Genomic DNA, 17,167 nt, shown 5'->3' with positions numbered 1-17,167 from the left:
GACACGGAGTCCGTGAGCGACACGGCCCCTCCCAGGTGGCATGGCTGGGTCACTGCAGAGGGAGCGTTCCCAGAGCCGGGGCTCCCAGCTCTGCCCTGGAGCCTCTTTCTGACCAACCGCGCCTCAGCCCCCGGAGCGCACGCTAACGACACGTGTCAGCCGTCTGTGTTCCCAGTGAACAGAACAAGCCCCCGAACATGCATCTGTCTTACCTTTTCCTCCAGTTCCTTGATCTGCCTCTTCTGACCTTCTATCCTCTCTTCTAACTCTTTAATCCTCTGCAATGTTAAGAAGAGAAAATCTTCAGTAATCAGAGCATGTATTTGGGGAACCAAGTACTTGGAAAAAACCCTTTCGAGGTTTGCACTCATTTACTGCGAGGGGCCAGGAGCCTGTCTGTCCTGTGTCCGTGGAATGCTGGAGGCCGTGTCTGAGCAGAGGAGTAGCCTCGCTCCCCTCGGTTTCCCTTTTGGACACAGCCATTCTTAGTCGGTGGCTCTGCTCCAACAAGAGTGACGTCTTCCCGCTCCCTACGATTTCAGATCGTAAACCATAACGTTAGCTAGAAACCCAAGGAATCGATTCACGCCCTTCCCAGATGCCCCTACAACAGCACCAAGGCCACAAAGCCAGTCCCAGGGAGGAGTCTCCTCGACAAGGTGACACGGTACTCGAAGCCCCAGTCTTCGCTGTGGTATACCAGGCCGACTGGATGCAAATTTGTGTGTCCACCCTGGAACCGGATGCCGTGTCTGGACCCTGCAAGCAGCCTAACTCTGGCTACAGCCTGTCGGATGGGCAAGAGGGGTCCACAGGTAATGGCCACACTGACCACCCTGAATCTGGCAGAGACTGTTCTGGTAGCTGACGATCCTCTGGTCAAACGTCACCCACCAACATTCACGGGAAACCGTGGTTTACTAATTTATCTGACTTCACAGGTTGAGCCTTTGAACACAGAACCCACCCGTAAAGCCCCCTTCCAGGCCCCAAGGGCGCACACAGGGGAGCAGAGGCACGTCTGTAACACCAAGGCTGCCCAGAGTGCCAGGGCCCTGCACCTTCTGTTAGAAATGGACCTACGGATCGGCTTGAGGTCCCAAAGTGCCCGAGGCTAGAAGCCAGGGGCTTCCCCCAACACACGAGCTGCTGCTCCCCAGAAGACAACTTTACCAGGTCCTGACCATCGAAGGAGTCATTGTAGAGACCTCACAGTCAGGGGTCCCAAGAGAGAGGGATGTGCTACCCTCAGGAGCAGATGGTACAACCCAGGTGGCTGATCAGAGGGGACAGGGAGTCTGGCACAAGGGCCTACCGTGGGAAGGCGTGGCCGTTGGCGATGTGGCCATTGGGGTGGGGTGGGGGGCCATGGGAGGGCGTGGCCGTTGGAGATGTGGCCATTGGGGTGGGGGGGGTGGCCATGGGAGGGCGTGGCCGTTGGCGATGTGGCCATTGGGGGGGGGGGGCCATGGGAGGGCGTGGCCGTTGGAGATGTGGCCATTGGGGTGGGGGGGTGGCCATGGGAGGGCGTGGCCGTTGGCGATGTGGCCATTGGGGGGGGGGGGTGGGGGGTGGCCATGGGAGGGCGTGGCCGTTGGCGATGTGGCCATTGGGGTGGGGGGGGGGGTGGCCATGGGAGGGCGTGGCCATTGGAGATGTGGCTATTGGATAGCACCTGGTGAAGTGCCTGGCCATGGGAGGGCATGGCCATGGAAGGGGATGGCCTTTGGAGATGTGGCCATTGGGGTGGGGGTGTGTGGCCATGGGGGGGCGTGGCCGTTGGAGACTTGGCTATTGGACAGCACACCGTGGAGGCGTGGCCGTCGGAGACGTGGCTATTGGAAGGCACACTGTAGGGGGTATGGCCATGGGAGGGCGCGGCCATTGGTGATGCGGCCACTGGGGTGAGGGTATGGCCCTGGGGGGCGTGGCTGCTGGAGTTGTGGCTATTGGACAGCACACCGTGGAGGGCGTGGCCGTTGGAGATGAGGCTATTGGAGAACACGCCGCGGGAGGGCGTGGCCATGGGACTTCGGGAAAGAAGCGCGCAGCCCCCTTCTTCGGGCACCCCACCCCCACCTGCAGGCGCACCTGCTGTGCCAGCTGCAGCAACTCCATGCGCTCCCGCAGGATCTGGGCATCACGCTCGCGCAGCTCGCTCATGACCTGACGCTTCCACTGCTCCACGGCCACCTTGAGCTTCTCGCGCTCCTCCTGCGACAGAATCTCGGCCACTTTGGCCCCGGCCTCCTGCTGCAAGGCGTCGTATAGCATGGCTTCCAGCTCCAGGATGTGCTGGTGGCGGAAGGGCAGACATTAGTCTTGCCTTCTTCTCAAAGGGCTGCCTGGGCCTGACGGGGGCCAGGGAATCCCGTGACCCCCGGCGTTACAACGTCCCCAGAGCACCCACGGAGGGGACTATTTCCCCTGGACTGGCTTCAGTGACCTTCTGTAGAGTGGAAACACAATCCAGGAGTAATTCGTCCAGGGGCATTCACCTCTAAATTACTGCTCACTCGTGCACTGAGACTTCAGTGGCAGAATTCTTATGTCATGCTAACATAGGGAACACAGGTGAGCAGATATCTGAGACCAGAGTAGGATGACAGCCCCTAGGGAGTCGGGGGAAAGCATGACAGAGGTAGACCTCTTCCCTCGCTCATGGCCTTCATCAAACCCTGGGCTTATGAGCCCCAATGAAGGAAGAGGGGCAGTGCTCACAGGTGTTTGTCTGATGTAAGGACAAAATCGACAGTAAGTCCCTGACTTCCAGCTTCTCTCTGAGGCCAGGCCACTCTGTGGTCCTCAATGACACCTGTGGTGGGTCAGTCATGTCCCCAAGAAGACACGTTCAAGTCCTGATCCCCAAACCCCGTGAGTGTGGCCTTATTTGGAAACAGAGTCTCGGCAGCCGTAATCAAGTTAGGATGAGGTCATGCTGGATTGGGGGGGTGGGGCGGGCATCCAATGGATCGTGTCCTTGTGAGGAGAGGGGAGTTGGGAGGCAGTCACAGAAGACATGGGGGAGAAGCCACGTGAAGACAGAGGCAGAGGCTGGGGGAACCGCTGAAGCCCCCAGCAGCTGGAGGAGGCAGGAAGGACCCTCCCCTGGAGCCTCCGAGGGAGCATGGCCCTGTGACACCGGGCTCTCAGACTCTGGCCCCCTGAGCCCTGGGAGAATCCCCCTTTCTCTCAGCTGCTCCCTGCTGCCTCAGACAAGGCCTCACCGCCACTCTGCCTCGAGGCCCTGTGTGCCGCGGTCCCCACCTCCCGGCTGCATCACCTCCAGTCTCAAGATGATAAATCCCCAAACTGCCTGCACCCGTGGTGCCCAGTACATACTGCTGGACCTGGTTGAAGACGCCACCTCTGCAGAGCCATCGGTGCCCACGCCTTCCGCGAGGCTGCAGCCCTTAGTAGCCCCAGGTCGTGAGACAAGTGGGGACACACAACTTGCACAGGGTCCCATGGGGACAGCTGGGGTCCGGACCCTGCAGGGCACTTGCTCCCGAGTCTAGTCTTCACCCTGCCTGTGAGGGCTCGGATAGAGAGCCCCTCACCCCCCTGGTCCCCAAGCACGTAAGCCACCCTACCCCTCCGTGGGGGACCACGGTCCCCAAACGTGTGCTATTCACAGTTAGGGGCCACAGCGCTCACCGCAGACTTCAGGGGAAGGACCCATAATCCCATAGGCTCCCCACCCGTGAGAGCACCCAAGAGAAGCAGAGAGGCTGACAGGCCAAGTGGAGCCAGGCCCCGGACGCCCAGGCCAGGGCTGAGAGAGCCGGGCTGGGGCCAGGCGGAGTGGGCCGGGAAGTGGCCGTGGGCGGGGACACAAGACGAGGAGAGAGCCGCGTGGGGTGTGGGGCTCACCCCTCTGCCACCTCCCAGAAGTCCAATGCAATGCCCAGAAACCACGAACCAATGCAAAATGATCTCTTTGCTGTAACTCAGCAGCCAAAATGCATACCTTGTTATAAATTCCTAAGGATTTACCAATTTGATCTGGAGTACTCTCAAAGCTCTTTCCTCGGGAAACTTTCCTGGTACAATCTTTGAAAAAACCAAGTTCTTCAACTACAGAAACCCCTCTTCCTATCAAAGCCATAACATCTTCAGAAATGAAGGGTTCTATTTCTTCAGGCAAAATGATTTTGAAAAGTCCTTTCGGCTTAGTGGACGTTTTAGGAAATGAAAATAAATAAATAAATAAAACCTTTGGACCTCACATTTTATTGCTTTTGACAACCACAGAATAAACTCTCCCCAGCTGTCACAAGCAGCTCAAGAGTCCCCATCAACCACCACTTCTTAGAGCAAAAGAGCTTAGGCAGGTAAGATAAGCGAAGCATTTAAAAAATAAATAAATGCAGCTGAGTGTGGGGCTTAGAATTAGCATCACAATGGCCTGGCACAAAGCTGGTGGCAAGAGATGTGTGGTGACTTTCTGTCCCTATGTGAGCCTGAGCCATGGGCCACCTGGAAACTGCCCCTGGGCCCTCGGCCTCTCCCAAGCCTCCCGCAGGAACAGCCTGGTCCGTGCAGCTTCCCCAGGGTGGTCATCACACGGCACGGACCGTCTTTACCCTTTCGAAACCCCAGCCGTGGCCCTGTGTCCACAGACAGAGCAGGGAGGGTGTAAACCCCGGACAGGTACCCACAGGGCACCCCGGCACCGGTCTGTGCCGCCCTCCATAACAGGGCTTCGTGAATGGCAGAAAGAACTAACCGTCCAGCAGGAAGTGCAGGCGTGAATGGCAGGTGAAGAAAACAAGAGACAGCAAACGTGTGTCCTTCCTATTGGAACTGGAGGAAGGGGGCATCACGGGGGAGGGGTGTCCCCGCAATGGTCTTCCCCCGGGGACGGCCCCCCAGCCCCAATCACATCACACAGCCCTGCGGCTGAAGAGGCCACCCTGCTCCCCGACCCTCTGAGGTGCAGGTGCGTGTGTGTGTGTGTGTGTGTGTGTGTGTGTGTGTGTGTGTGATATGCAGCCCACTCTCTGACATCACGTTCACCGGCCTATGTTCTCTGCACTGATGTCACATATAATCAATTCCGATTCCTGAGCTGTATCCTGAGGAATGCCCGGGGCCTGGGGCTGAGCTGTCCCCTCCCTGCACGTGTCTGGGATGCAGGACCAGAGCACAGGGAGCATCGGCGGCGGGGGGCTCGGAGCTGTCCAGCTGCCCCCCATATACTGTGAGCATGCTTCCCACCCGGCGCCGTGGACTGGAAACATGGACCCTGGCACATATTTCTGGGACGGTCCATCAGCGCCAGCTCGGCTCTCTGAGGCCACCTCCCTCCGCCACCTCCTCCGCGGCTGCTCCCGCAGCGACTGTCTGGTGAGTGGGCCACTGTCACCGCCATCGGCACCCAGCAGAGCCTCTGCCCTGCCTCGAGGGACCCTGATGGGTGAACAGAAACATCACGCTGCCAGATTCCAAGCTGGGCGACGCCCGCTCCGCACACAATTACCTCGCTGTCCTCACAACCCAGGGGGCGGGAACTAATGCCTCTGGTTACCGCACGGACGCCTCTGGCCTCAGGCGTCTGCTAGCGGCAGGGTCGCTTCCGGGCCCCTCGGCAATGCTCGGGCCACCTCTCCCGGGCCACCGGGCAGCTCACCCTGAACAGGGTCCATGACATGCACTGGCCTGAGGGACGGCCGGCCCAGGGGAGAGAAAGGCGCACGCAGTCTGGAAGCGCTGCTGAAGGTGACACTGACCTGAGGGGTGGGTAACAGATGCCACCAAGGACACGCTCGCGCCCGAGGAGCCTCCCACCTCCGGGACGCCCCGCAGTGCGCCTCTGAGGAGCAGCCAGACCGTCCCTGATTCGGATTCACCCCCTTGAAACAAAGGCAGCCTGAGGCTCACGTGAGAATCCCGGTTCTCAAACCCGAGTCAGCGAGGACTGAGTCCCGGTGACGGAGCGGCGTCTGCAGGCACTCCCCGGTCTCGGTGCCACCCGCAAAGCGGACACCCTCCAGGCGCACGAGCAGGGACGCCTGCTTCCACGGGGCCAGCCGACGCGCAAAGGCAGGGAAACGCACACTTCTCGCAGCGGGGGCACACGCACACTTCTCAGAGCGGGGGCACACGCACACTTCTCGCAGCGGGGGCACACGCACACTTCTCGGAGCGGGGGCACACGCACACTTCTCGCAGCAGGGGCACACTCACACTTCTCAGAGTGGGGCACACGCACACTTCTCGCAGCAGGGGCACACGCACACTTCTCGCAGCAGGGGCACACGCACACTTCCTGTAATAGGGGCACACGCACACTTCTCGCAGCAGGGGCGCACGCACACTTCTCGGAGCAGGGGCACACGCACACTTCTCGCAGCAGGGGCACACGCACACTTCTCGCAGCAGGGGCACACGCACACTTCTCGCAGCAGGGGCACACGCACACTTCTCAAAGCAGGGGCACACGCACACTTCTCAAAGCAGGGGCACACGCACACTTCCTGGAATAGGGGCACACGCACACTTCTCGCAGCAGGGGCACACGCACACTTCTCGGAGTGGGGCACACGCACACTTCTCGCAGCAGGGGCACACGCACACTTCTCGCAGCAGGGGCACACGCACACTTCTCAAAGCAGGGGCACACGCACACTTCCTGGAATAGGGGCACACGCACACTTCTCAAAGCAGGGGCACACGCACACTTCTCGCAGCAGGGGCACACGCACACTTCTCGCAGCAGGGGCACACGCACACTTCTCGGAGCGGGGCACACGCACACTTCTCAAAGCAGGGGCACACGCACACTTCTCAAAGCAGGGGCACATGCACACTTCTCGCAGCAGGGGCACACGCACACTTCCTGGAATAGGGGCACACGCACACTTCTCGCAGCAGGGGCACACGCACACTTCTCGGAGCGGGGCACACGCACACTTCTCGCAGCAGGGGCACACGCACACTTCTCGCAGCAGGGGCACACGCACACTTCCTGGAATAGGGGCACACGCACACTTCTCGCAGCAGGGGCACACGCACACTTCTCAGAGCGGGGCACACGCACACTTCTCGCAGCAGGGGCACACGCACACTTCCTGGAATAGGGGCACACGCACACTTCTCGCAGCAGGGGCACACGCACACTTCTCGGAGCAGGGCACACGCACACTTCTCAAAGCAGGGGCACACGCACACTTCTCAAAGCAGGGGCACACGCACACTTCTCGCAGCGGGGGCACACGCACACTCAGAGCAGGGGCACACGCACACATCTCGCAGCGGGGGCACACGCACACTCAGAGCAGGGGCACACGCACACATCTCGCAGCGGGGGCACACGCACACTCGGAGCAGGGGCACACGCACACTTCTTGCAGTGGGGGCACACGCACACTCGGAGCAGGGGCACATGCACACTTCTCGCAGCAGGGGCACACGCACACTTCTCGGAGCAGGGGCACACGCACACTTCTCGGAGCAGGGGCACACGCACACTCTCAGAGCAGGGGCACACGCACACTTCTCGCAGCGGGGGCACACGCACACTCGGAGCAGGGGCACACGCACACTTCTCGCAGGAGGAGCACACACACACTTCTCGCAGCAGGGGCACACGCACACTTCTCGCAGCAGGGGCACACGCACACTTCTCGGAGCAGGGGCACACGCACACTTCTCAGAGCAGGGGCACACGCACACATCTCACAGCGGGGGCACACGCACACTCGGAGCAGGGGCACACGCACACTTCTCGCAGGAGGGGCACACGCACACTTCTCGCAGCAGGGGCACACGCACACTTCTCAGAGCAGGGGCACACGCACACTTCTCGCAGCAGGGGCACACGCACACTTCTCAGAGCAGGGGCACACGCACACTTCTCGCAGCAGGGGCACACGCACACTTCTCAGAGCAGGGGCACACGCACACTTCTCAGAGCAGGGGCACACGCACACTTCTCGCAGTGGGGGCACACGCACACTCGGAGCAGGGGCACACGCACACTTCTCGGAGCAGGGGCACACGCACAGTTCTCGGAGCGGGGGCACACGCATACTCGCAGCAGGGGCACACGCACACTTCTCGCAGCAGGGGCACACGCACACTTCTCGGAGCAGGGGCACACGCACACTCAGAGCAGGGGCACACGCACACTTCTCGCAGCAGGGGCACACGCACACTTCTCGGAGCGGGGGCACATGCACACCTCTTGCAGCAGGTGCACACGCAGACTTCTCGGAGCAGGAGCACACACACACTTCTCGGAGCGGGGCACACGCACACTTCTCGGAGCAGGGGCACACGCACACTCAGAGCAGGGGCACACGCACACTTCTCACAGCAGGGGCACACGCACACTTCTCGGAGCAGGGGCACACGCACACTTCTCGGAGCGGGGGCACATGCACACCTCTTGCAGCAGGTGCACACACACACTTCTCGGAGCAGGAGCACACACACACTTCTCGGAGCGGGGCACACGCACACTTCTCGGAGCAGGGGCACACGCACACTTCTCAGAGCAGGGGCACACGCACACTTCTCGCAGCGGGGGCACACGCACACTCGGAGCAGGGGCACGCGCACACTTCTCGCAGCGGGGGCACACGCACACTCGGAGCAGGGGCACACGCACACTTCTCGCAGCGGGGGCACACGCACACTTCTCGCAGTGGGGGCACACACACACTCAGAGCAGGGGCACACGCACACTTCTTGCAGCAGGGGCACACGCACACTTCTCGGAGCAGGGGCACACGCACACTTCTCGGAGCAGGGGCACACGCACACTTCTCGGAGCAGGGGCACACGCACACTTCTCGCAGGAGGGGCACACGCACACTTCTCGCAGCAGGGGCACATGCACACTTCTCGCAGCAGGGGCACACGCACACTTCTCAAAGCAGGGGCACATGCACACTTCTCAGAGCAGGGGCACACGCACACTTCTCGGAGCGGGGGCACACGCACACTTCTCAGAGCAGGGGCACACGCACACTCGGAGCAGGGGCACACGCACACTTCTCGCAGCAGGGGCACACGCACACTTCTCGCAGCAGGGGCACACGCACACTTCTCAGAGCAGGGGCACACGCACACTTCTCAGAGCAGGGCACACGCACACTTCTCGCAGCCGGGGCACACGCACACTTCCTGGAGCGGGGGCACACGCACACCTCTCGCAGCCGGGGCACACGCACACTTCCTGGAGCAGGCACACACGCACACTTCTCAGACCAGGGGCACACGCACACTTCCTGGAGCAGGGGCACACGCACAGTCAGAGCAGGGGCACGCGCACACTTCTCGCAGCAGGGGCGCACGCACACTTCTCAGAGCAGGGGCACACGCACACTTCTCGGAGCAGGGGCACACGCACACTTCCTGGAGCAGGGGCACACGCACACTCAGAGCAGGGGCACGCGCACACTTCTCGCAGCAGGGGCGCACGCACACTTCTCGGAGCAGGGGCACACGCACACTTCTCGGAGCAGGGGCACACGCACACTTCTCACAGCAGGTGCACACGCACACTTCTCGCATCAGGGGCACACGCACACTTCTCGCAGCAGGGGCACACGCACACTCGGAGCGGGGGCACACGCACACTTCTCGGAGCGGGGCACACGCACACTCGGAGCGGGGGCACACAAGCCGGAATCCCCAGAGAATGAGGTTCCTCACATGCAACTGTGTTCAGTTAACTCGTAGCAGCGTCACTTGTCGTGAATCCTACTTTTTCGACTCATTTTAAATATCCATTTGGGTTCTGCCTTCACAGGGCAAAGTGCTGACGGGGCAGTAGGGCATCTCGGACCTCGCTGACAGGGAGACGTGCAGAGAGTGACCCCACGGTGGTCACCCTGGCCCCAGGCACCCGACGTGTGAGCAACTCCCCCCGTTTCTCCCCAGATCTGCACCTGCCCCGCCAAATGGCTCTTACCCTGTGAGCCTGGTCCAAGGACTGCTTCCTGTAATCCAGCTCCTCATCAAGGTAACCCTTCTGCTTACTGAACAGCTCCTGAAACACAAGAGGACCCGTGTCTCGGCCTCGGGCACCCACCTGGCGATATCGTGCTGCGGACACGAGGCAAGACGCCCACCAACCTTCTCGCTCTCCAGGTCAACCATTTTTCGGTGCAGGGCTGACTCCGTCTCTTCGATCTGCTGGAGCCACTGGACACAAACCGAAAGAGCAGGTGGCGGTGACCTTTCCGGTGGCCACGCGGGCACCAAAGCCATCCCACCTCCCCCCAGGCTCCACAGGCGGCCTAGGAGCGGGGGTCGGGTTGGCACCGTGCGCTCCGCGTGCCCAGCGTCCAGACACCCCCACTTCGCCTCCAGGAAGTCTGTGCCCCACTTCTCCAGGGAGGGGAGGGGAGGGTCGTTGGCAGGGGTTTGGCGGGAAGATACACCCGAGAGCTCAGCCGGAGGACGTTCTCCCCCGGTCCCATGCCCCCTGGAGCCCGACTTGCCGGGACTCCCTCTCCCCTCCCTGCCGGAGGCCCCGGGAGTGGGTGCTGACGGCCGGCCCGCCAGGCAGCCTCTGGCTGGGGGGTGGGGGCCCAGGTGGGCCGGGCAGCACCCAGGGGAGGGTCCCGGTGGGGTGAACAGAAAGCAAATGGTACACAGACCCACGACACTGCCTGGTCCTTGGGGAGGAAACTGAGGCAGAGTCGGCCTTGACTCAAAGTCTGGCGGATGTGTGATGTGCACGCACGTGTGGTGGGCGCTGACCGGCGTGTTGCCAGACCTCCCAAGGTGGACGGGGTTAACGGCCTCCCCACCCCCAGCCCAGAAGCCCCTCCTCCAAGGACAGCATCCTCTCTGAGCTCTGAGTACAGAGAGAGAGGCCTGCGGGGCCCAGCCCTGTCCCAAGAGCATCCACACGGGTGCTATGGTTACCTTTTCGGCCAAGGTCAGGACCGTCCTAGCTTGTATGACGACCACTTGCTCCTCGTTGGTCAGATTCTGCACCCAAAGCAGACACGTGTGCAGTCAGGGGCAGCGCTTTCAGAGGTGCCCAGACTGAAATAATGAGGTGGGGGGGCAAATGGGGGTGCCAGGTGCAGTGTGGGTAGGTGAATGGGGGTGCCTGGTGGGGGGTATGAGGAAGGGGATGAATGGGGGTGCCAGGTGGGGGGAACGGGGGTGCCCAGTGGGGGGTGAATGGGAGTGACCAGTGGGATGTATGAGGAGGGAGGTGAATGGGGGTGCTGGGTGGGGGGTGAATGGGGGTGTCTGGTGGGGGGGGTAAGAGGAGCGGGATGAATGGGGATGCCAGGTGGGGGGAATGGGGATGCCCAGTGGGGGGTGAATGAGAGTGACCAGTGGGAGGTACGAGGAGGGAGGTGAATGGGGGTGCTGGGTGGGGGGTGAATAGGGGTGCCCAGTGGGGGGTATGAGGAGGGGGATGAACGGGGGTGTGCCAGGTCGGGGGGATGGGGGTACCCAGCGGGGGGGTGAATGGGAGTGACCAGTAGGGGGTACAATGAGGGAGGTGAATGGGGGTGCTGGGTGGGGGGTGAATGGGGGTGAGGGTAGGAGGTGAATGGGGGTGCCCGGTGGGGGGGTACGAGGAGGGGGATGAATGGGGGTGCCAGGTGGGGGGGATAGGGGTGCCCAGTGGGGGTGAGTGGGAGTGACCAGTGGGGGGGTACGAGGAGGGAGGTGAATGGGGGTGAGGGTAGGAGGTGAATGGGGGTGCCCGGTGGAGGGGTATGAGGAGGGGGATGAATGGGGGTGCCAGGTGGGGGGGATAGGGGTGCCCAGTGGGGGGTGAATGGGAGTGACCAGTGGGGGGGTACGAGGAGGGAGGTGAATGGGGGTGAGGGTAGGAGGTGAATGGGGGTGCCCGGTGGGGGGGTACAAGGAGGGGATGAATGGGGGTGCCAGGTGGGGGGGATAGGGGTGCCCAGTGGGGGGTGAATGGGAGTGACCAGTGGGGGGGTACGAGGAGGGAGGTGAATGGGGATGAGGGTAGGAGGTGAATGGGGTGCCCGGTTGGGGGGTACAAGGAGGGGGATGAATGGGGGTGCCAGGTGGGGGGGATGGGGGTGCCCAGTGGGGAGTGAATGGGAGTGACCAGTGGGGGGGTTACGAGGAGGGAGGTGAATGGGGATGCTGGGTGGTGGGTGAATGGGGGTGAGGGTAGGAGGTGAATGGGGGTGCCCGGTGGGGGTACGAGGAGGGGGATGAAAGGGGTTGCCAGGTGGGGAAATGGGGGTGCCCACTGGGGGGTGAATGGGGGTGACCTGTGAGGGGTATGAGGAGGGAAGTGAATGGGGGTGCTGGGTGGGGGGTGAATGGGGGTGCCTGGTGGGGAGGTAAGAGGAGGGGATGAATGGGGATGCCAGGTGGGGGGAATGGGGGTGCCCAGTCGGGGGTGAATGGGAGTGACCAGTGGGGGGTATGAGGAGGGAGGTGAATGGGGGTGCTGGGTGGGGGGTGAATGGGGCATCGGTGAGGGGTGCAGGTAGGGGGTGACTGGGGGAGCCGGTGGGGAGGGGTGAATTGGGGTTCCTGGTGGGGGTGAGTAGGGGTGCCAGGAGTGGGACTGATGGAGAAGCACAGGGGACTGGGGTCACCTCTAAGGTCACTTTTTCTGAAATTGTCTCCTGGGGTCTTCAACCCCTCTACTCCTGACCCTGGGGACTCCGAGGTGCTTCTCTATTCTGTCCCCTCTGTCCTCCGTTGCTGGTGACCAGGACACTGTAAGTAGCCAGCTGAGGCAGAGGCGGGGGTGGGGGGGTAGCATAACACGGGCAGCGGCAACACACGTGTCCCCGCCGATCCCGTCCGCGTCTTTGTTGAAAGCCAGCTGCCGCATGTGCAGCCCACGTTACTATTATTAAAACACCGCCTGGACGTGCGGGGTGAACACCGGACACTCATGGCTACGAAATGGTGTCCACCCCTCCCTGGCTCTTTGTCTTTTTCTGCTCAGCGTATTCATGCCTCTTCCCAAGGGGCCACCTGGGTGCTCCTTCTGGGCGAGTCTGGCTTTGGGGCCAACGAGCGTCCTCGGAGGCTACAGGCGTTTCACTCACTCGGACCCTGACTCCCACCTGCAGCAGCACCGGGGCAGAGCAGGAGCTGGACCGTCCCCACTGCGGGGCCCAACGTGCGGGACAGCCGTGGGTGCGGAGGGGAAGCAGAGACCAGAGCAGGGCAGAGGCTGCTGGGATCACTGAGCCGGACGACAGCCCCCTACAGCCTGGAACGCCCCTGACTCAGGGTCAGTCTGTTGAGAAAGCCCTCCCAAGGGCAGGGGTCTCTCACCATCCTCTACCCCAGCAGCAGCCAGCAAAGGGGGGGCCGGTGACCAGGTGCCATAGGCGCAGAGCAAGCTGTGTCCTTGGGTCACAGTGACCCCGACTCAGCACGGAGCTGGGCTGGGCAGACGCTCCTCACACCCCCTGCTCTCGGGGAAGCTGGCCAGGTGCCCGTGCACACCCTCCTCCCAAGACAGGAACCGGGGAAGGCTGAGCAAGGGGCTTCAGGGAGATCCTACCAGGACATGGTTATGCCGGGGGCTGAAGGGCCTGCAGCGTCCCATCGGGTGAGCAGCCCGGCCAGGAGGTGACCCCATCCCCAGGCCCCAACCTCAGCCAGGTGCCATCTGCCCCGCCTTCCCGGGGTGACCCATCTCTCTGCGGTCCAGGTACAGCAGTGGCGAGTGGTGCCGCCCACCAGGGAGGGTGGGGATCCACTCGGCCCCTGCCAGCCTCTGCTCAACTCCAAGGGCCCCGACTCTTGAGCAAACCGAGGTCTGGGGTTCAGGCACCCACGTAGCCGGTCTGGAGGCTGCGAGCTTCTCGGAGGTGGACTGTGCCAAGCAGCCACAGCACGAGTATGTCCTGGCTGTGACCGTAGCAGGGGCCAGGCTGTCCCTGTCACCTGCTTCAGGTGCCAGGCCACTCTGAGCTCCAGGAATGGATCTGTGGGCTCAGGCTCCATGGGGCACAGTCTTGGGTCACGAGGTGCGTGTGAAGTGTGCCCATATGCTTAACTGTGACCACCTGAAGGGATGTCCTCCGACCCACTGGCAGGAACTGCCATGGTCTCCCCATAGTCACCTGAGCATAAATCTGAAGGTGTATCCTCTAGGCCCCAATAGCCTCTGTCCCCATACTCTGAGGCCACTTGATGGCCCCATGGCTGTCCTGCCTCCTGGTTCTCTTGAGTAGGCAGCTACAGGGTTGGGGAGGGGCCCTGGACTGAACTGGACAGAGGTAGGCTGAACCTACACCAGCTCTGTGACCCTGAAGGGGTGTCCTCTTGGGCCTCAGTTTCTCCAGCTGTGAATCGGAAGGTTAACCAATATGGTTCCCAAGAGCCTGTGATGGGGCCTGGCAACTCGGGACCGGACCCCATCCTTGCCACGAGCTGAGGCCTCAACGACCTACAGCCGAGATGGGTCTGGGGGAGGGCCAAATACAGCCAGCGGAGCCTCCCTTCCCAAGTGAAGGGGGGCCAAGGACAGAAGGGTTCTTGTCGACACAGGGCCTTGTACACGTCACAGCTGCTGGGAAGAACAACTAGCCCCAGGAATATGCGTGAGTGCCTGGGTTTGGGTGTGTGTGCCTGAGTATATGTGGGTGTGTTTACACGCATTTGTTTTCGCGTTTTTCTCTTTCCGCTTCATGCAGTGCGCTAATTTGACTAAGTGCCTTGCTCTTTCTCAAGAACAGTGACCAGGATGGGGAAACCAAGGTGTCTTAGGATTAGCCGTAGACTGTATGCTTATTGGTATACCTTGGAGGAGGAAAAGTTCTGGGTGGTGAGTGAGGCTGCCTTCTAGCACAGCTGAACTGCTCATTGGACAGGCGACTCAATGAGCGCAGAATGATGGATAAAGGGCAGATAGAAGATGGGTGGATGGATGGATGGATGGATGGATGGATGGATGGATATGTGGATGGATGGGTGGGTGGATGGATGGGTGGGTGGATGGGTGGAGGGATGGGTGGAGGGATGGGTGAAGGGATGGGTGGATGGGTGGAGGGATGGGTGGATGGGTGGAGGGATGGGTGGAGGGATGGGTGGAGGGATATGGGTGGGAGGATAGAGGGAGGGGTGGGTGGGTGGATGGATGGATGGGTGGGTGGATGGATGGATGGGTGGGTGGATGGATGGATGGGTGGGTGGATGGGTGGATGGGTGGGTGGATGGGTGGATGGGTGGAGGGATGGGTGGATGGGTGGAGGGATGGGTGGATGGGTAGAGGGATGGGTGGATGGGTGGAGGGATGGGTGGATGGGTGGAGGGATGGGTGGATGGGTGGAGGGATGGGTGGATGGGTGGAGGGATGGGTGGATGGATGGATGGGTGGGTGGATGGGTGGATGGGTGGAGGGATGGGTGGATGGGTGGAGGGATGGGTGGATGGGTGGAGGGATGGGTGGATGGGTGGAGGGATGGGTGGATGGATATGGGTGGGTGGGTAGAGGGAGGGGTGGGTGGGTGGATGGGTGTGTGGATGGATGGGTGGGTGGATGGAGTATGGGTGGATGGATAAGTGGAGGATAGAGGATGGAGGGAAGGAGTAAAGATGGATAGACGAATGGAGGGATGACAGACAGAGGATAGAGGGTGGAGGGAGGGATGCATGGAGGGTGGGATGAAGGGGTCCAGTCACTCAGTAATTAGTATTCTTCCAGGAGTTTGCCGTAGAAATCGAAACTGTCTCCTCAATAAGATTTGCAGATTATAAATGGTGCCTGCCCCTCTCCCAAAACCAAGGAGATGGGAACCCCTAAGAGTCTGGGCTATCTAAGCTACAGGAAGGAGCTGCAGAGTATCGAGGGTACGGAGAGGGTTCCAGAAACAGGGAAAACACTAGCCAGAAGCACCACTGCCGGAGGGGACGGTGTGCAGGCGGAGGCCCCCCCCACCCAGCAGAGCACAGAGCCGAGCTCCGGGTCTCTGGCTGCTAGGCACCACCCGGCCGGACGCGGGGACTACATGAGAAAGGGGCCGCCCAAGCGCTATGGCCGCAGGGAGGGTGCGGGCGGGCAGGGCAGCTGACTCACGGGGCCCCTGACCCCGGCGGGCTGACGGGGGTGGTGGCTCGCATGAGGAGGCATGCACAAGTCAGGAGAGCGACATACACTTACGGCGTTATCCCCCAGGATGTCCAGCTGCTTCATCAGCTCCGCGACCGGGATGTCCTAGAAAGACAGACGGGCTGCGGTGAGCGCCAGCCGGGTGGGCGGCACGGGGTGCAGGGCGAGGGGGCGGGGGGCTTACCGTCACGCCTTCCGCTTCGCAGTAGGCCTGGAGGGGGCTCTTCCCTTCCGCGAACGGGGTGTGGTGGAGGTTGATGGCGGGCGACTTCCTCTCCCTTTCCTAGGACAGAAAGCGGGAGGCTGGCGCGGAGCTGTGCCGGGGACCCGCAAATAGGGTCCACGTTTGTGAGACGAAGCCCCAAGGGCGGCAGGCGACCCCTGTGCAGACAGACGCTGGCGGAGAAGGGAGCTCCCGGCCCAGACAGGCCCTGGGGATCCGGCTCAGCTCCCCGCCCCCCGGTCACCACCCCCGCTGGCGACCTGCCGTCCACCGTGAACTCCAGGGCTGTCGGGAGCCTCAGGGAGCGGGTCCTCCACAGGCCGACCACAGCGAGCCCCTGGGGACCCCCATCTTCTCACAGTATCGTACAAAGTGTGGTTGCTCCCACCAGCGAGGGTCATGCCCTCGTCGTCACCAAAGGTCCCAACGGTGACCAGGACTGAGGAGGGGGCCCCCAAGGGGTGTGTAGGCGGCCAGCAGGGCAAACACCAGTCCAGATCACTTCCTCACGCCTCACAGGTGGACCGTGCCCCCAGCTGCCTTCACGGGGAGGAGTGACAGTGGCAGGTGAAGGCAGCAATGTGGCCGTCCACGCGTGGCTGGCCCTTTCCCCGAGGGAGCCTTGCTCCAGCTCCCTCCGCTGCAGGAGGCCAGGGTCATGGCAGAGGACAGACAAAGGGCGCCTGGTCACCATGTGGCACCCAGCTGCCTGCACTCAGGGGCTTAAATGAGCAAGAAGGAAACATTGGCCGGGCTGACCACTGTGGTCAGGCGTGTGGCCCCCACAGCACAATGAGGCACAGCCATGATTGTCCAGCCCCCACGGGTCTAGAAGCAGACACTCATGTTTCATTCTTTCGGGGTACGTTTTGTCCTTGTTTCCTCCATGGTTCCCCACG

General features: G+C 62.0%; 1 protein-coding gene across 1 annotated transcript in view; it reads right to left on the bottom strand.

Moving 5' to 3' along the window:
- The window catches only part of JAKMIP3 (Janus kinase and microtubule interacting protein 3), a 115,868-nt gene that overhangs the window by 17,237 nt on the left and 81,464 nt on the right, over positions 1-17,167 (bottom strand). Inside the window, 7 exon segments of the mRNA XM_042907528.1 lie at positions 213-278; positions 2,080-2,295; positions 9,923-10,000; positions 10,087-10,155; positions 10,885-10,950; positions 16,097-16,150; positions 16,230-16,328. Coding sequence (XP_042763462.1) covers positions 213-278; positions 2,080-2,295; positions 9,923-10,000; positions 10,087-10,155; positions 10,885-10,950; positions 16,097-16,150; positions 16,230-16,328 — 648 coding nt within the window.

This window comes from Panthera leo, chromosome D2 (assembly GCF_018350215.1).
Source record: "Panthera leo isolate Ple1 chromosome D2, P.leo_Ple1_pat1.1, whole genome shotgun sequence".
NCBI classification, from domain to species: domain Eukaryota; kingdom Metazoa; phylum Chordata; class Mammalia; order Carnivora; family Felidae; genus Panthera; species Panthera leo.
The sequence above is the reverse complement of the archived record's forward strand: the minus strand, read 5'-3'. Positions and strand labels throughout refer to the sequence as shown.